This window comes from Moschus berezovskii, chromosome 22 (assembly GCF_049115385.1).
Source record: "Moschus berezovskii isolate FMDL1 chromosome 22, NW_MosBer_1.0, whole genome shotgun sequence".
Taxonomy (NCBI): domain Eukaryota; kingdom Metazoa; phylum Chordata; class Mammalia; order Artiodactyla; family Moschidae; genus Moschus; species Moschus berezovskii.
In genome coordinates, this window is record NC_142481.1 from 13,123,425 (window position 1) to 13,142,684 (window position 19,260).

A 19,260-nucleotide genomic window follows, 5' to 3' on the forward strand; every position below is an offset into this window, starting at 1 on the left:
CCTTGGCTTTACTCATCTCCAATGGAGGAGCTAGGGGAGTCCCAGGCCAGCCACGCTGGCCTCACCTCCCACGCCCCCACTCCAGGAGACAGAAACCAGAGGTGACAGAGAGCCAAACACAGAGACACAGTTTATTCACTGCGCGCTGACCTCTCATTCTGAGTCAAGTTCCACAGACTGACCAGCCACATCTAGCCCAGCCCTCAGGGGTGTCCAGTCCCAGAGGTGCCCTCGCCCAGCCCCTGGGAGAAGACCGTGTAACTCAGGGCAGAGAAGGGGTTGACCAAGGACCCCCCCGGTGTAACAGCCTAGCGGAGCAGACGCCGCCTCAAGTACTGCCTGCCTCCTGAGTGTGTTGGGGGCAGCTGTCTGAGTAAGCTGGCACCCTGCTACTCCTGTCTGCCCCTCTAACTGGGGCTGCCTCTTGGGGTGGTTGAGGCACTACCCCAAGGGCTGTGGGGGCTCACTTGGGGACGAGTGGCCTCACTTCTCGAAGTGGTCCAGCGGGTAGTGTTCGCCATAGGTCTGGAGGTGACGTGCCAGAGACTCCTGCTGCTTGCGGAGCTGGGCAGGCATCTCCTGATACACGTCCGAGAAGATCAGGTTGGGGTTGGGCTTCAGCTTCCGCTCAGCCTGCTCAAAGGCCTCCATTACCTGGGAGACAAGGGGCAGTAGACAGGCTGCCGATCCCTCACCCAGGAACCTGCCTCTTCCTGTGGGACCCCCTGAGCCTCAAGTTCCACGCAGATGATGGAAATAATCATCGTAACAGTGGTGACAGCTAACATCACCAACCCCAGCTTCTCCATCCTTAGTGGAACCAGGCGCTGCACTAAGAGAACAGAATCATCTCGGCCTCTTAGCAGCCTTAAGCAGCGGGCAACTCGGGTGAGGATAAGCGAGGCAAAGAGAAGGACGTGTCCATGATGACAAAGTCAGGAAGCGCATGCTGCCCAGCACCAGGGTCCGTCCTGCCCACTGGGCTGCAATGTCCCTGGCACTTGGTGCCCAGGGCTGAGGAGGGCAGTGCACAGACTCTGGTGGACACTTAAACTGCATTTGGAGTAAGTGCAAGGCCTCAGACAAGCTTCTGAGGCAGGCACCCAGTATCCCTCCTCAGGGATGAAAGAACTGGGGCCAGACATCTGTGGGGACGTGGCCAAGGTGCACGTGTCTGGGCACCGTGACATCAGGCTATCCCCAAGACTCCATTCCATGGCATTCCCCACCACGCCCCACAGCTGGGCTTCCCTGGTGGTAAATGGAAAAGAACCCTCCTGCCAGTATAGGAGATGTGGGCTCAATCCCTGGGTTGGGAAGATCCCTTGGAGAAGGAATAGGCCAGTATTCCTGCGAGGGAAATCCCATGGACAGAGGAGCCTGGTGGGCTACAGCCCATGGGGTCACGAGAGAGTCAGCTGTGACCAAGCGACTGAACAACAACGAACAACGCCCCAGCCTCTCCATTCGTGCAGCGTCCCTTAGGAAGCATCATCCTGGAACGTGGTCCTGGGGCGGGGAGGCCCTGCCTCACCTTCTTGCGGGACTGCTTCCTCCAAGCCCTCTCCTGCTCGTCGTCCCACCAGCCGCGGCTCTGCAGGTAATGCCGCAGCCGGGAGATGGGGTGGTCCTGCTTGTCCCAGTAGTTGACCTCGTCCACTGAGCGGTACGCCGAGCTGTCGTCACTGGTGCTGTGGTGCCCGATCCTACAGGGGGAGGGGAGGCCCAGGTCAGGCTGCGGCCCTGCAGGCAAGGGTCAAGAGGGCAGGGCTAGACTAGGAGCAAAGGAGTGGGAATGGAATAAAGGCCAGAAGAGGCCAGAGGGTACGGGGCGATGGCGTGGTGCAGTGGCGGGGGACAGTGACCAACAAGGGGGAAGAGCTGGGGACAGGCTGTCACGGTTGGGGGATGATGGGGGCAGCCAGCAGGTACCTGTAGGTCATGGCCTCAATGAGGAAGGGCTGGTTCTCCGCCACGGCCCGCCGCCGGGCCTCCTTGGTGGCATTGTACACGGCAAACACATCATTGCCGTCCACGCGGATGGACAGAATGCCGTACCCGGGGCCTCGAGCCGCTGTGGGGACAGAGAGGCCGGCCAGGCCCCAGGGCTCAGTTGAGACCTGAGCCGGGAGGGACAGGGTGGGGAGGGGCGTCCAGCAGGGCCCTCACCGATGCCGTCCCCGCGGTACTGCTCTGAGGTGGGCGTGGAGATGGCGTAGCCGTTGTTCCGACAGAAGAAGATGATGGGGCACTCGAGGGTGGCGGCGAAGTTGAAGCCAGCGTGGGCGTCCCCCTCGCTGGCCGCCCCCTCTCCGAAGTAACAGATGACCACTCTGTTGGCATTGGCCCTCTTGGCCGCGTAGGCCGCCCCGACAGCTGCAGGAGCAGAGACATGCGCGTCTCACCTGCGCTCACACCCCTGTTCCCCGACCCGGGCCTCTGGGGCTCAGGAAGAAAACACCTGAGCCCCCGAGAAGCTGCCCCACCTGGTCCTCTCCCCTCAGCTGACGGCAGCTCCACCCTTCCAACCCCTCAGGCCAAAGCCTTCAGCGTCTTTGAGTCCGGTCATTCCCACACCTGCTCCACCTCCAAAATGGGAGTTAAAACTCGGCCTCTTCTTCAGTTCACCCTGGTGATCCCAGCCCCACCTCTCCCCTGCATGCCTGAGCAGCCTCCCCCACCCCTCATTACCCTCCAGTAAACCCTGAGCCAGGCCGACCAGGGACTTGCTCCTCTTCCTCCCCCAGCAGGGGTCCACTGTGGGTCCAAGTGCGCTCAAAAGTCAAGAGGCCGTATCACACCCGGGCCATTTTCCCTGTAGGCCTTATGACCCCTGACATACTCCACGGGTTATCTGCTCCGGATGCCGTCCATCTCCCCCACCAGGGTTAGCACCAGGAGGCCTCAGGGTTTTGCTGCCTCTGTTCACTGCACCTAGAAGGGTGTCCAGCACACCACATGGACCCCAGACATAGCCAACTGACCGACTAAACCGCTCACCCAAACGGAAGGGGAGGGCCCGGTCGCACCTTATGGAGATTCTACGGAATGCAGATCAGTGAAAATGCTGCCTCCACCCCAGGCTGCCCTGCCCACCCCCCACCGCAGACACAGACCGCTCTTGTTCTCAGGTATGTAACACTCACGAGGGGCGAATGTGCCTGGCACTCTGCTAAACCCTGCACACATCAGCTCAAGGGTCTGCCCTGGAGCGGACTGGCCTTGTCTTTGCACTGTGTGGCTGCAGGCCTAGCCCCAAGCGGGTCTGCTTCACAGCGATCATCTTTAACAGAAGTCACACCGGCTGCACTAAGCATCGTGCGCTTCCAGAGTCAGCTTCGGGGGGAGTCAGACTCCGAGGGCAGAGGAAGACCAGGGCTGGGGTAGAGAACCTGGGCTCTGGAGCCTCCTGGTCCACAGCATGAGAGCCAACTCCTCTTGCAACCCGCCAGTGACCTTTAGCGAGGAACCTGGCACACACTCAGTTCCACACGGCTGGCCGTGCAGGTGAACAGACACGAGGTGGGCACAAGCATGGGAAACAGTGTGACTGCGCCTGCTGAACGCCACCAGAGCCCTCCCACGAGGGTCCCAGAGAGAGGGTCTTGTAAGTCTAGAGCCCAGAGCAGCGCTCGGTCCTTGCGCCCACCAGGAGGCCCCGGTGGAGGGGGTGAGGGCCCGAGGAGGGAAGGTCGTCAGTCTGTGTGTACCGGGCCTGCGCGCGTTCTCACCCTGGGGGATCTGCGTGGCCAGTGGGGAGGAGATGGTGACGAAGTGGCGCTCCCTGCAGCCGTAGTGGACGGGCATCTGGCGCCCCTTGCCCAGGTCACTCACGTTGCCATAGCACTGGGCCATGAACAGCTCCAGGGGGTAGTCCCGGTACATGAGCACACCTGGAGCGGGAGGAGGGTTACTCTGGAGGGTGGTATGGGGGGCAGGGCAGGCCAACCCCAGAAGGCTACCCCCTCACCCGCCACCAGGCCCCACCCCCCTGCTGGCGAGGGAGCTGGAGTAGAGCAGGGAAGGCACATTCAGATGCTCACAGGGACGGTGCACAGAAAGGCCTGGCTCCACGGGGAGGCTGCTGTTCAGACCAACTGACCTCTGCTCGGGAAGGCCACATGGTTTCATTTTTCAAAAGAAGGAGAAATTCAGCTTGCCTGTTTTTTTCTTTTGAGAAGCTACCTGATTTTTAAGTGTTCCTCTAATTCATTTACTTAAAAAAACAAATCTCATACGAACCCAATAAACGTATGGGCCATGTTCACGACTCCTGGACTAAGGGAGGAAGCATTCACATCTGTTCTCAGCAGGAAAACCCCTGGTGGACACCTATCTCATCATCAAAAGCCACAAGCACACACCTCTCTGACCCGGGCTTCACACCACCCGGCTGGCGGGGCTGGCGGGGGCCCCATGCAGCCCCTCCAACGCGAGGCTGGCAGGGGCCTCTGCTCCACTGTGATGGGAACGGAGACAGGCTCTCTGGGAGCACCACCATGCTTAGCACCCTTGTTCTCCCCACGTCAGAGGCGGGAGACACCGAGTCAGCCAGACGAGCAGCTGCCCAGTCAGGATGGGCAAGCGGGGTCGGCCTTTCCTCCTGCCCCTCACAGGTGCCTCCTGCAGCTGCCGGGACGCAGGGCGTTCCAGGACCCGGGCAGGACGGCTCAGTCCTGCAGAGGTGGCCAGGGCCCTAATGGCCCCTGTGTGCAGAGCCCAGCTGGCGCCCACAATGCCAGGCCCTGCCTGGAGCCCTCCCCAGAGAGATCCCCTCGGCAAAAACAGCGGGAAGCACTTGGCCAACCTGGCAGGGCCTGGTTTGTGGTCCAGCACCCGGGGAAATCTAATGATGCTGAACCAGAGTCATTATCATGGGGCGTCTGTCCTCCCAGAGAGTGTGGGGGAGGGGGGTCTAGTGCAGCTGAGAGAGGAGACAATCTGAGAGGAGACGGCCATGCCAGCTGGTCCAGGGTCTGGACAGCCACCTTGGCCAGGCCACACCTCCCTGAAGAGCTGTTCAGGGTGCAAGGCCATGGCCACAGCATCGCCTCCAACTTTGAGGGCTTATTCTGCACCGTATGCCCTGTGCTGAGGGCTTTGTGTCGTCTGCCCAGTGAAACCGTCTTGGGAGGGGTCTGCATCCCGCACGGTACGGACGTGAGCTGAGCAACGTGAGGCAAGGCGCATTAAGCAACCTGCCCAGGATCGTGCAACACCTAAGGGGAAGGGGCAGAAGGGGCTCTCCTGCTGGGTCCCCATGCCAACTGCTCTGGAACCCCCAGCTTCAGCTCCCCTCTCCCCCCCGTCTCTCCTAAACGCTCGTCCGTCTTCTTCATCCCGAGTCTGTGATCCTTCCATCCTCTCCCTCGTTCACTTAGAAGTGGTTAGAACACACCATTCATCTGCTTCTGCTGGGTGAGTGACCCGGCACCTGTAGAGAGGCTGGCAGAGCCCTGCACATGTGGATGGGGGTCCCGCACCCCAGCCTGCCCTCACTGCAGGCTCCCGGCAGCCCCACCACGCAAGGGTCGCTACCCCATCGTAATCTCTATTTCTGAGAAAAATGAGGCTCAGAGAATGGAAGTGACTTGCCCCAAATCTGACAACCAGTCACCAGCAGGGCATGGAAAGGTTAGGGGCACAGGTGCTTAACTACAGTATCGCCAGGCCTCTCGGAGGTGAAGCACCCCCAGGCTTCCCTGGCACCATGCTGCTCACAGAAGGGCACACTACTAATGTAGGCCTCGCCTTCTGAGCAGGCGGGACTGAGCCTGACCTGTCTCCACGGAGACCACAGATCCAGGGCCCACTTCATAGGGCCTGGCTAAGGTCAGACGTACCTGCCTCCCGGTACTGGCCAAACACCAGGTCTGTGTCGTCCAGGGCTGCCGCGCTCCCCACGTGCGTCCCCTCTTCACCATAGTTGGTCATGTAGAAGGATATGCGGCCCTGGGGGAAGAGGGGCGCCCGGGTTCAGCGAGGCTGGGCAACAACAGAAGAGTATCCAAATGCTGACTGTCTGCTGACTCTGTGATTCAGCAGATGCTTCCTGAAGGCCGGCTCGGGGCCAGGCCATGCTGGCATGCCTGCCTCCATGGAAGAAGTGCCAGGTTGGTCAGAGCCAGGGTGATGGAAGCTGAAGGTGTACCCACTCCACCATGGAGAGGCATCATGGAGCAAGGCCTAAGGTGAGCAAACGTGGGGATGGTGGTTTCCAGAGAGCCGACAACAAAGGCCGGGAGGCCAGAAGGGCTGGGATGTAAAGTGTGGCGGGGGGGCGGCAAGGTTGGATAGAGAGAGGCACCTGCTTGCTGGATACACCAGTGCCCAAGGTGACTCCCCCTTCCTGAATCCCTCAATCCCAGGGCCTGGAAAAGCAGGTCCCCAGCCTCCCTTATGGTCAGAAGTGGCCACCGGACCCAGTTCTAGCCAGACAAGTGGAAGTCTGCTTTTGCTTTCTCGATAAAAGATCACTGCAGTGCTGCCAGCCGTTTCCCCACTTTGCAGAGCCGTGAAGCCTGGAGCTGTGGCAGCCACCTTGTGAACACGAGGCAACAATTACAGGAAGGTCAAGCCGCCCAAGATGATGTAGCAGAAAGGCAAGAAGTCTGGGTTCCTGACTTGGGTACTGAGCAGAATGGATTTCTAATTGAAGACCTAAGGACAGAGAGAATGAGAGGGGAAGCGAGAGCAAGGGGACTGGAAGGGATGGGGAGCACTGCGGGTCTCCAGCTTGGGTGAATGGCTGGATGGTGGCACCAATCACTGAGAAATGGCCTAAGGGAGGAAGGGGAGCAAGCCTGGGAGGAAGGTGCTGAGGTCAAGTCTGGACAGGCTGAAATCGGTGAGGGACAGCCAGGGTGAGAAGTAGATCTGGGGCTAAGAGGTGAAGCCTGGCTGGAGACCCAGGAACCCTGGCACAGAGAAGGGTGGTAAGCAGGACTGCAGGGAAGGTAAAACAGGCAGTCAGGTCGGGCTCTGCAGAATGCCCTGTGCCCAGGCCTCGTGTCCCACAGGCCGAGCCTCCCATCACAATCTGGGAACCGGTGATTAATACTTGCTTCCAAGTGGGGAGCCAATTAAAAGTTAATTGACTGCCCGGTGCCAAGCAAGTGGGTGGATGCTGAGTGCTTGGCTGGGCCTCAAGGCTGGCGTGGGGAGGAGGCTGAGGGGGGAATCCTGAGCAAACAGACCTGGGCTAGTGGCAGCAGTCACTGGCCGCCCACCCAGCACCCGATGCCTCTTCTCTACTAACAGGCCTCACTGCACCACCGGCAGCAAATGCCCAGACTAACGGACTACTTTCTCAGCGTCCCTGGCAGCTGCGAGTGACCAGTGACACCCGTGCTGTTATTTAGTGGGACTACCTAGAAAGTTCAATGAATGTGGGTGTGGGGAGATAGCTGGACAGTGCTGTGTCTGACCTTCCACCTTCCTTCTGCTTCCTGCCTGGGGTAAGCCGTGATGGAGGGCTCCAGCAGCCACTTGGTTCCCGAGGGGCCCTAGCGGCTCGAGGCCAGCGCCGGGCGTCCAGCAACACTGTGCCATATCAGTCCTGACCACCTGTTTCCACGCTTCTTTTATGCAAGAGAAGGAAACTACTCATCTGTTTAAACTACTGCCTTTATTTTTGTCAGGATTTGGGGGTGTTGAGGGAGGGCTGTCTGCTACTTACAGCTGAGTGTCATCCTAGCTAATAAAGGCTGGAACCTGATGGCCGAGCTGATCTTACTGAGGGTTCCCAATGTTGGCCAATGGCCAAGTGGCCTGATGTGTGGGTCTCACGGAACTCCCACTCCCACCTTGTGGCAGGTGTTCTCTTGCTATTTCTACTTTTTTTCTCTAATACACTAAAGAAACTGAGGCAAAGACAAGAAAAACCATCTGCCTAAAGTCACAGTCGTGCCTTGGGCCCATGTCATCAGGTTCCAAAGGTCCTATATGCACAGTCAATCCAGGGGCAGGAAGGAGCCCATGAAAGAGCGCATGGGAGGTGGAGCCTGGCCCTGAGGCTGTGCAGAGGGGAGCAGATGGCTGAGCACCACACCGGGAGACAAGGCAGACAGGAAGGGCCGGTCTTGATCGTGTGGACGACAGGAGCCAAGGGAAGTTTCTGGGCAGGGTGGAGAACCCACACACAGCACTGCTGCGAGCTGGTTGCCCACATGATCTGCTTGGAACTGTCCTTGGTAGGCCTCAGGCTTCAGTCCACAGTGGGGTCACCTGGGGACTTGATACAAGTGCAGATTCCCAAGCCCATCCCCACTTCTGACCCAGCAGGGGTGGTGGAAGCTGAGGGCCAGCCTGCCCTGCATTCTCCCACTTTTCTAACAGGAACCCCGTGCCCCTGCTCTTAAGTCTCTGCAGCCCAGGAAGGACAGACTCCAGGCCTCTGCTCCCATGGTTCCCAGGCATGGGCACACAGCCCTGGCCCGGCTGGTCAATCTCACGGGTTGGTTCAAAGAGGAATCTGTCTGTGACCAAAGCCTGGCCAGTAAGCATCAGCCCTGGGCCTTCTGCTGGAACGTTAGGGACCAGACACTCTTTCCATTGCTAAGTAGAGAAGATAATAACTGCAAGGCTGGTATCCATGAAAAATGTCAGTTTCACTATTTCTCAGGCTATTATGTACACCATCATCAGTCCTCGCAGCAACCCCATAAAGTAGCTGCTGCTGCTGCTAAGTTGCTTCAGTCATGTCCGACTCTGTGCGACCCCATAGACGGCAGCCCACCAGGCTCCCCCGTCCCTGGGATTCTCCAGGCAAGAACCCTGGAGTGGGTTGCCATTTCCTTCTCCAATGTGTGAAAGTGAAAAGTGAAAGTGAAGTCGTTCAGTCGCGACCCCATGGACTGCAGCCCACCAGGCTCCTCCGTCCATGGGATTTTCCAGGCAAGAGTACTGGAGTGGGGTGCCATTGCCTTCTCCGGTAAAGTGGCTAGAGACCAGCAAACTGAAGCCCTGGGAGGCTGAGCACCTTTCTCAGGATCACAAAGCTAGAGGGTGACAGAATGAGGACTCCGACTGCAGTCCTGCTCCAGAGCCCGCAGCCTGAACCCTTTCACTGCCCCGTCTCTGTGAGCCTGGAGCTTCCAGAGACCACTGCGGCTTGAGCATGAGCGAAGCCAAGGCAAAGGAAGAGTGGAAAAGACACTCAGAGAGAGAAACAGGTTTGATAACATTTTTTGAGTCCCCGGGTCCAGCCGTGCCTGAAACAGGGCCTTGTACACTTGCAGGTATTCGAGTCAACAAGCCCCCTCTCTGCTGACACTGCTGTGCCTTGGTCTCTGTCTGCTGAAGCTAACACTGCTGAGTGTCCCTCCACAGCACACTAGACACAGGCGCTCCAGGAAGTGCCGAGGGTCACCCTGTTCTCAGGACTGTGAGTGTCTGAGAGGAAGGGCCATCCAGTCTTCTGTCTTCCCGCCCCAGCACAGCTAAGCCCCAGCCCAGTAGACAACAGGCTTCCTGTGATCCGGTTCAGCCTTCTGCCCTGGGGCAGGACCGCCCCTCATCCTCTTCCTCCAGAGCCCCAGGAGAACCCCAGGAGTTCTAAGGACCACAAGACAGGGATCCCCATTCCACTCCCCCTTCTTTGGGTGCTGTCTTTTGGCCCAGACACAGGCAGGGTGGGCAGGCCCTCAGGTGATCCCAGGCCCCCGCCCCAGCCCATCCCACGCACCTGCCTCTGGGACTCATAGAGGATGCGGTCCATGGTGTTGAGCAGGGTCATGCTCTTGTAGAACTTGAGCACCTTCTCCTGGGGCAGCTGCAGACAGAGGCGCAGACAAACACGGGCCAGCTGGGGCCAGAGAGATGGGCAAGGGGCTTGGGCATGGGGGACACGGGGACAGGGGGAGGTGGCCTCTTACGTGGGGATCCTCGCTGGGGTTGATGATCTGGCCCTGCCGGTCCATGACACGGTAGATGGGGATCCCGGAGATGACATTGGGCTGGATGAATTCGAGCTTGTCTATGAACTCCGCTGAGGCCCCTGGGAACTGCGGCTTGTCATCCAGGGACGAGAAGTGCTGCTGTCGCTGCCACCTGCGGGGGTACTGGGGAGAGAGGATTGACGGGAACACCCCAGTCAGGAGCAGCAGAGGTTCCCTGTGGTGACAGGCAGTATTGTTGGTGGTGCAGCCGCCAGGCCATGGTGGACTCTGGAGCCTGACACACAGGGTCTGATTTCCTGCTCCATCACCTTCCCAGGGTATGACCTTGGGCAGGTTCCTATAACTGCCTTGTGTCTCGGCTCCTCGGCTGTAAAACCGGGGTGAAAATCAAAGTATCTATCACACAAGGTTGCAGTAAAGCTTAAATGATCTAATAAAGTGGCAGGTGGCTCAGGAACTGGTAGCTGTAATTATCAGACGCCCAAATTCCTCTCCTGGCATTCAAGGACTTTCAAGGCTGACCGCAACTACTGCCTCCTCTCATCTCCCACCGTGACCCCCCCCACACACACACCCACTCACTCCCCAGGTGTGCTCTTCACCGACCCCTCTACCCACAAGGAGACCACTCGAAGCCAGTCTCTCAGCTTGGAGTTTATGTCTGGGAGCCCTTAAAAGTCAGCCTGCCTAGGCTCAAATCCCTAGGTGTGACCATGGGAATGAGGGTCTCCCTCCTCAAGTCTCCCCTTTCTCACCAGTAACATGGAGAACACCTCATGGAAATGCTGGGAGGCTTAGACAAAAGCACACGTATAAAACGGTGAGCAGAGCATTTGTACCTATCGTGAAGGTGCGAAGTAATGCTGATCCTCGTCTCTACCACCACATCTCTGCTCTCATCTACACTAGAAAGCCTCCTCCCCCATCACCTGGCAGAGAGCTCCACACGCTTCGCTGCCCTCTCCAGTCCTAACCTCCTCCAGGAGCCCAGACTGACTCATTCAACAAATATTTGAGCACCTGCTTCATTCCATGGCCTGTGCTGGTCTGTGGGGACCTAAGAGAGGCAAGACACCTGCACCTGCCACGCAGCAGGGAAGACAGATCCCCAACAAGTAACACCGGGGGGGGCCGAGGGTGATGTGTGTTCTTCCAGGAGAAGCTGTGGGGTGAGAGCAGACTGGAAAGAGGGGACAGTTCCCCTGAGGAAGTGATGTGAAAGCTGGGACCTGAAGGATATCTAGGAGTCAGGAAAGGAGCATTCGTGGCCAGGGTAACAGAACACGCGGGCTTCCCAGGTGGCTCTAGTGGTAAAGAATCCGCCTGACGATATGGGAGATGTAAGAGACGTGGGTTTGATCCCTGGGTTGGGAAGATCCCCTGGAGAAGGGCATGGCAATCCACTCCAGTATTCTTGCCTGTATTCTGCCTCAGATATGCAGATGACACCACCCTTACAGCAAAAGGCAAAGAGGAACTGAGCAGTCTCTTGATGAAAGTGAAAGAGGAGACTGAAAAAGCTGGCTTAAAACTCAACGTTCAAAAAACAAGTACCATGATATCCGGTCCCATCACTTCATGGCAAATAAATGGGGAAACAATGGAAACAGAGACTATTTTCTTGGCTCCAAAATCACTGCAGACGGTGACTGCAGCCATGAAATTAAAAGACGCTTGCTCCTTGGAAGAAAAGCTATGACCAACCTGGACAGCATATTAAAAAGCAGAGACATTACTTTGCCAACAAAGGTCTATCTAGTCAAAGCTATGGTTTTTCCGGTAGTCATGTATGGATGTGAATGTTGGACTATAAAGAAAGCTGAGTGCCAAAGAATTGATGCTTTTGAACCGTGGTGTTGGAGAAGACTCTTGAGAGTCCCTTGGACTGTAAGGAGATTCAACCAGTCCATCCTAAAGAAAATCAGTCCTCAATATTCATTGGAGGGACTGATATTAAAGCTGAAGCTCCAATACTTTGGCCACCTGATACAAAGAACTGAATCACTGGGAAAGACCCTGATGTTGGCAAAGACTGAAGGCAAAAGGGGACGACAGAGGATAAGATGGTTGGACGGCATCACTGATTCAATGGACATGAGTTTGAGCAAGCTCCGGGAGTTGGTGATGGACAGGGAAGCCTGGTGTGCTGCAGTCCATGGGGTCACAAAGAGTCGGACACGACAGAGCAAATGAACTGAACTGAACTGATTCTTGCCTGGAGAATCCCATGGACATAGGAGCCTAGCTGGTTACATACAGTCCATGGGGTCCCAAAGAGTCGGACATGACTGAAGTGACTTAGCATGCAAGCAAGGCAGAATAGGCAAAAGGCAGAACGTGAGGAGTGGCATGTATCTGTGGAACTGGGGAGGAGTCCTGTGGGAAACATCGCAGTCCCCAGCTCAGAGGAGGCCTGGCAGAGGAAAGCCCAGAAGCCCACATGCGCATCAGGAGAAGAATCAATTCCATTTCTCAGCTCTCCAGTTAGACAGCCTCGAACCATCTCAGCGTTGCAACAGAGCCCCTTTATTAAGTTACCCAAGCAGGATACCAGGCTAAAGTCCCTAGACACAACCCTCACCGAGTCCTCAGAGCACGTCCCGGAGGCAGAGGGTACTTACTATTGCCCTTCAGATGAGGAAGCTGAGGCTCAGGGCGGTAATATCACGTTCTGTACCAGGCCCCAGAGCTAAACCAGTCAAGTAAGTCGTGACTGGGCTTCAAACCTGGGCAGGGCTGACAGCCAGGCCCCCAAGCCCTGTCTCCCCACCCCAGCTGCCCACTTCCCATAGGTCCCCAGGGTCCTCTCTTGGCTGGCTAACTGTGGCTTCACTTCCCAGAGGGACTGAAGAACGACTCCTGGGTTCATCCTGAGCTGGGTCTCACACGTGGGTGAATAAATGGGTTCCCCACCCTCCCTCCTTTAACTGAGGCCAAGAGGCCAGTGGGGGAATGTGAATGAGTGTGCATTTCTCTGCATTTGTGGTGGTGAGGAAATAAAGGAAACTATGCTCCGACGGCAGGGCAGGCCCAGGCCTGACAACAGCAGGGCAGCTGCTCGGCTCTTGCAGACCACGTTCCTGCTTTCAGGGTGCTCACGCGGGCTGGACCCTCCCGACCACCTGGAGGTGTCTTGTCTCCCCCCAACATACACCATGAGCTCCGGAGGCAGGGAGCATGTCCACGTGGGTTTACAGGGCACACGCTTTAACAGGGAATTACCAACCCAACGCATGAACAAGCGGTTAAGTTCACTGGCCTGGAGTCAGACCAACCTGGGTTCCAATTTCTTAGCTCACTGCACAGCCCTCTGCAAAACACGGTGTCTCTGAATTTCTTCATCTGTGAAAAGGCTGCACAGGGTTACAAGCAGTACCTCAGATATGGTACGCAGAGGGCTCATTCAGCACAGGTGTGGGAACTACTATATGCTCAAAAACTGGTAGAAGGGGGGAAACCAAAATCTAGGAAGAGAAACTGACTGGCATTTGGGAAGACTGGGGAAAGGGGAGTTGGGGAGAAGGACTGCCTGTGTCTCAGACAAGACGGTTAACTCCACACTGGGCCCCAGTGGACACTCCGGAGACTGAGGTGCAGGGGCGACTCCAAGGAGGGGCTCTAAGACAGGAGGCCAGGGGCCAGCAGGATGCAGGAGGACAGAGGCACAGGGCTCAGAGCAAACCCGAGTCAGGGCACGGCTCTCTGCCGCCAGAGGCTGGAGGGCTACTGGCAGGGCACTGTCCCTGGAGCTGAGCCTCGGCGGTGCCCCCGCATCCAGGGCCTGTAGAGATGAAGGTGGTACCCACACCAAGGGTACTGTGGAGACTCCATGAGCTTTCCGAGGGCTCCACATAGTGCTGGCCCTCAGGAAAGGCTCCATCGTGGGGGGTGGGGGTGGGTGGTTAATCACATGCAGAGGATATATGCCTCTCCACCCATTTTTCCCTTCTTCTTGGTATGGGTGGGTTTGTCCTGGTGGAATCCTGCAGAAACTGCACGGGCTTACACAAAGCCTTGAAGCCATGCCCTCTCCCAGCACAGGACCAAGACATGCTCTAGAAGGCCAGGTCTGCCGCACAAGTACTAAGGGGCAGTACTTGTGGGAACCATAGCGCCATAGTTAAGGACAAGAACTCCGAGTCCACCACTGCTTCCGGGATGTGGAACTACAGATCCCTCAGTCTCCTCATGTGTAAAGAAGGTTAGTGTGCATATTAAGAACTCCTGTGTGTAGAGGACCTCGTGCCTGGCATATAACTAGTGCTGGACAAATATGAGTAGCTAACAAGTGTGCCTGATGGCTACTGTGGTCAAACAAGGCATCAGTAACTATTTGCTGTAAGTCAGGCTCTGAACTGAGGAGTGGAGACGATGGGGAGAGATGGATGATGTACACTGAACACAGGAGTTACAATCAGGAGGGGCGATCCCAGAGGAGGCAGGATCGTGAAGCGTCAACACACGTCAGATAGGGTGAGAGTTGGAGGGCTGAGCGGCCTGTGCTTGAATCCTGGCTCTCCAGTCACGTCACATTGGGCAGGAGACCGCCTCCCTGAACCCACGAAGAATTTCTACTTTAACAGTTGGTGGTGGGCGGGTAAAAAGCACCTGCTATACCTGGAGAAGGAAACCTTTCACTATCTGTATCATGTGTAAGAGGAAAAGCCTCAGGGAAAAGGAAGAGGGAAGCTGAGGCCTGCAGAACGAGCACGGGGAGCCAGGTAAAAACTGGGATAGGGGAAACATGTCAATTCTCTGGAAGGAAAAGGCTGAGGCTGGACGAGAGACCCTGGCACCATGGGGACCATCTGGCTGTGGCACATTAATGACAGCACTTAAGGACCTGCGTCCGGGCCACAGCAGGCCTGTGCTGTGTGATGTCCATGTCCCACTGAACCCGAGGCGGGCACCACGACCACACCGCCGTGAGAGGTGGCCCCGAGGCTCAGAGGGTTTAGGCAACTTGTCCGCGATGCAAGGAGATCAGAAGCGGCGACGTCAGCATATGAAACCAGGCAGCCTGACCACTACAGGAAAGCTGGAGAGGATGGTGGGGTCCAGCCTGGGATGGCTCTGTGGATGGGGCCAGGGAACCAGGTCCTCTGATGGTTAAGGTCACCTCAGCCAGCGCTCTCTGGGATCTGAGACACACTGCCCTCAAAGAGAGCTAAACCCTGGTTCTACTTCCAGCTGAGGAATGTTAGCGCCTTCATTAGCGGCCTCCCTTTCCGGGGGCCAGAGCGGGGTGGGGGCCTGGCTGGGGAGGCCAGGGAATGGTGGAGGCAGGTCAGGCTTTTTCTGGCCTCAAGGACATGGGGGGTTTAGTAGCACTAAGCTCCCCAAGTCACTGAAGGTGTAATGCATCCTTGCTTTACATCAGCCAGAGCCACACCAGTGTCACTGTCCCTGGAGAAAAACAGCAGCTCCCATTTCTTGAGCCTTCATGGAGCGCATGGTGTGGGTGGTGGTACTGGTTTAGTCTGACTCTTTGCGGCCCCATGGATGGTAGCCCACCAGGCTCCTCTGTCCACAGGGTTTTCCAGGCAAGAATATTGCCATTTTCTTCTCCAGGGGATCTTCTCCAACCAAGGACTGAACCGGAGTCTCCTGCTTGGCAGGAGGATTCTTTCCTGCTGAGCTGCCAGGAAAGCCCTAGATATGTCACATGTACTTCCTAAGAACCGTTTCCTTTAACCCTCACCATCTCTCTCCAGAGGCACTGCTACTGTCCCTGTTCTACAGATTGAGACCGGTGGCGGGGGCGGGAAAGCTTCTCTGAAGAGATGACCTGTCTGCCCACACTGGAAAGACCACATCTCTACCGAGGCGGTGGGAGCTCACCCGAGGGAAGGGAAAATGCCAGTGGAGCTGAAGTGCAGGGAGGGGAGGGCACCCTGCCTTGCCACCAGTCCCGGCAGAGGCTGACGATGCGCATGCAGTCTGGGCTAAGCAGGATGTGCTAAGACCTGAACCCAAGTCCTGCCCCTGCTCCTCTGGGCAGTTCTGGAGTCCAGGGCTCCAAGTTCAGACCTCACCTAGCTGAGCCTCAGTTTCCTCCCCCGTAACAGAAGAAAACTACCAGTACGTACCTTGCAGTGTTAAATATAACAATGGTGTGAGTTGGCCCTGTCAGTGATAAAGTGCTTCATTAAGACACCAGCCAAGAGGGAGATGAACTCCCACGGTCTCATGCTGCAATATACTCTGGGCACCAACCACGCGGAGATGCTGCACAGGGCCCTGGAGTCCTAGAGCCCCAGACACACTGCTGAACAGCAGGGTCCGAGAAATAACCTTACTGATGATTCACACAGACCCAGCTCTGAGGTGCCTCCTGACGCCCAGGAGGCACTCTAGTCACCCCACCTGCTAAAGCTCAGAGAAGTAAAATGACTTGATCAAGATCACACTAGCTTCTTGGGGCGGTGGCTGAGAAAACAACTCAGGACTCTGGGACAACCAGGTTCCCTTCCTCTCTTCTCCCTGAACGGTAAAACGTCTGCTGGAAACAGGACCGAGGGCAGAGCCAGCCACATGCCTCCAGGGCAGCAGGGCTCAGAGTGAGTAAACGGCAGGCGGGGCTGCGGCGGCGGAGAACGAGGAGCCCCCCCCAGCCCCAACTGCCCAACCAGTCCTCCAGAGACACAGCCTCCCAACCTGCCCCCGAGATACCCCTCCTGGCTCCACCTCGACTGCCCAAAACGGCATCATCCAATGTGGCGCCACCACGCTCTTCTTGCTATTTAAAGTCATGAAAGTTAAATGAGAACTTCAAGTGCTCTGTCACACTAGCCACATTTCAAGGGCCCGGGAGTCATGGGTGGTCAGTGGCTACCGTACTGAACAACGTGGATATCATCACAAAAAATCAGCCTGCCAGGCTCCTCTGTGGGATTCTCCAGGCAAGAATACTGGAGTGGGTTGCCATTCCCTTCTCCAGGGGATCTGCCTGAAGCAGGGATCAAACCTGTGTCTCCTGCATTGGCAGGCGGGTTCTTTACCATCTGAGTCATGAGGGAAGCTGCTACTGGACACACCAGGCCCCAGATCTTTGAGTAAATGCTACTACTCCTTCCTTTTCCCTCCCCCAAAAAAAAGTTTTTTTTTACGCTTAAGAAAAACAAGTGAGATAATTTAAAGTGAAGAAGAAGAAACAGGGACTTTCAAAATACGTAGAGACTTCCCTAGTGGTCTAGTGGCTAAGACTCCACGTTCCCAATGCATGGGGCCCAGGTTCGATGCCTGGTCAGGGAACTAGCTCCCTCATGCCGCTAGGAAGACCCAGTACAGCCAAATAAATAATGAAAGACCACCGCCCCTTGCTTCCCTCCCCACTAACAAATGACCTCACTCAAAAAAAACATGGGAGGAAGGCAAGAGGGAACAGCAGCAAGGAAACTGAGCCAGAAAGGAAGCAGATTTAATCAGCCATGAGTGACCTTTCCCTCCTCCCACTCAGTCAAGCTCACCCTCACTCCACAGGCTCAACCAATGGGCTCTAGGGATGGAGCTGTGGAGGATCTGACTGCTCAAATCAAAACCAAACCCCCACAGAGACCAGCCCAAAGGCAGGGACTCTCCCACCTTCCTCTTGCTCCAGTAACCTTTCTGAAATTACCTGCTTCAAGTGACTCCCTTCTTAGGTCTTCCCACACATTATTCACAGCCCATCCTCCTCCCATTTCTCTCTCTAGCAAGAGCTTCTTCCCAGATTCCATATTCCCTTCCTAATGGTTTGGTGATCAGATGGTCAGACCCAACCCCACAAGGTCTGGATAGAATTCCCACCAAGGCCTTCACCAATGCAGGCCTTTCCCAGGTCACCTCCCTTCTTCTCCCATCTCCGAGGTGAGTTTTTGTCCCTTCCCTCCAACCTCACTTTCAACAGTGGCTAACACTCCAACTGCCCTCATATGCCAGATCCAGTTTTTACCACTTCACATATTTAATTTTCACAACAACTCTACGAGGTGACCATTGTTAGCATTTTACAGTGAGGAAAGTCAGGTCCAGAGAAGAGCAGTCCCTTGCCCAAAGCTACAGAGCTAGAAAAAGGCAGATTACAGAACATGGCCTCACATGGTTTAGCATGAGCCAATCTTAACCACTACTCTCTTATAAGCAAAATCTCAGTTCACAGCTTTTCTCAGCCCCCTGCCTCTCTCCCTCTAAACGAACAGTGGTTCCCACCTACATTTCTGCTGTGCGAGCCTGCCATTAGCACCATGAATCTAAAGGGGAGCTGCTCCTTTTGACAAGAAACAAGGCATTTCTCCACTGTTTCTAAGAAATATGGACTAAGTGCTCTGCCAGGACCTCTCCCCTCATTAGTTCAACAAATATTCACTGATCACCTCCTCCTTAGAGTGACCAAAACCGACAAGGTCCTTGGCTACCGCTCTATATCGGAGGCACAGGATCCACGACTTTTTATAAGTACTTTATTTATTTGGCTGCACTGGGTCTCAGTTGTGGCATGCAGGATTTTTAGTTGCGACATGCGAATTCTTTTAACTGCTGGCATGTGGGACCTAGTTCCCTGATCAGGGATGAAACCCAGGCCCCCTGCATTGGAAGCGCGGAGTCTCAGTCACTGGACCACCAGGGATGTCCCAGAACGATTTTTTTTTTTTACGCAGTTTATTTAAAAATCAGAATTGAAGCAAAGAAACACGGGGCACCATAAAAGCCCCAGAAAGGGCAACTCCTCTTTGAAAGTGGACTCTTTATTGAGAAGAAAGTCTTTCCCTTACAAACACAATTTTCTCCAGCTCCTGAGGAGAGAGGTCACATCCTTCTCCTGTGTTCTCCAAGCGGCCTCCCCTGGGGATTGACGGCAATTAAGAAACTCCCTCGCTCTCTCCAAGTTTTATCCCTTCCTTAAGGTCACAGAGGAGCTGCCTGGCTTTTCTTCTCCTAAGGAAGTGGAAGTTATTCCCTTGCATGTCCTGTCCAAGCGGTTCTCCCAGCCCTCGTCACTTCTCTAACAGCCCTTCCTTCACTTCCTACAGGGATCTAAGGGATCCCCCTCGCTCTGAAGAAGGCATAAACATTCCTATGCCTCTTTGGAGAGAACTCCCAGGTGACCCACGTACTCACAGATCTAGCCAGTCCATGAGCCCCAAGCAGCCGCAGGAGCGGGAGGCCCGCCCGTCCCAAGCCTCGACCTGGCCTCCAAACCCTCGCCGCCGCAGCCGCCACCGCCATCTTGGCCGACCATCCCTCAGAGATCCGCCCCTCTCCTCGGCGAGGCCGGGGCTGCCCCTTCACAAGCCTGACTCAAATGCCAGCAACACACGGCCAAGAAACCCTATGCTACTAGTTCTGCAGCCTCTAGGACACACATAAAGCCACCTAACTT

The 19,260-nt window shown here is 56.2% G+C and overlaps 1 protein-coding gene across 2 annotated transcripts; it reads right to left on the reverse strand.

Moving 5' to 3' along the window:
- Positions 1-102: 102 nt before the first annotated feature.
- On the reverse strand, positions 103-19,156 carry BCKDHA (branched chain keto acid dehydrogenase E1 subunit alpha). 2 transcript variants are annotated; one of them, XM_055412083.2, is made up of 9 exons: positions 18,999-19,156; positions 9,876-10,061; positions 9,686-9,772; positions 5,844-5,952; positions 3,732-3,893; positions 2,170-2,376; positions 1,933-2,074; positions 1,535-1,706; positions 103-654 (listed from the first exon to the last, which is right to left on the reverse strand). In XM_055412083.2, the coding sequence occupies exons 1-9, from the start codon at positions 19,104-19,106 to the stop codon at positions 484-486; spliced, it is 1,344 nt and encodes a 447-aa protein (XP_055268058.1). In that variant the 5' UTR covers positions 19,107-19,156; the 3' UTR covers positions 103-483. The 2 variants fall into 2 exon arrangements, with proteins under 2 accessions (XP_055268058.1, XP_088686747.1); XM_088830621.1 differs by lacking the exon at positions 9,686-9,772.
- Between the last annotated feature and the right edge of the window lie 104 nt (positions 19,157-19,260).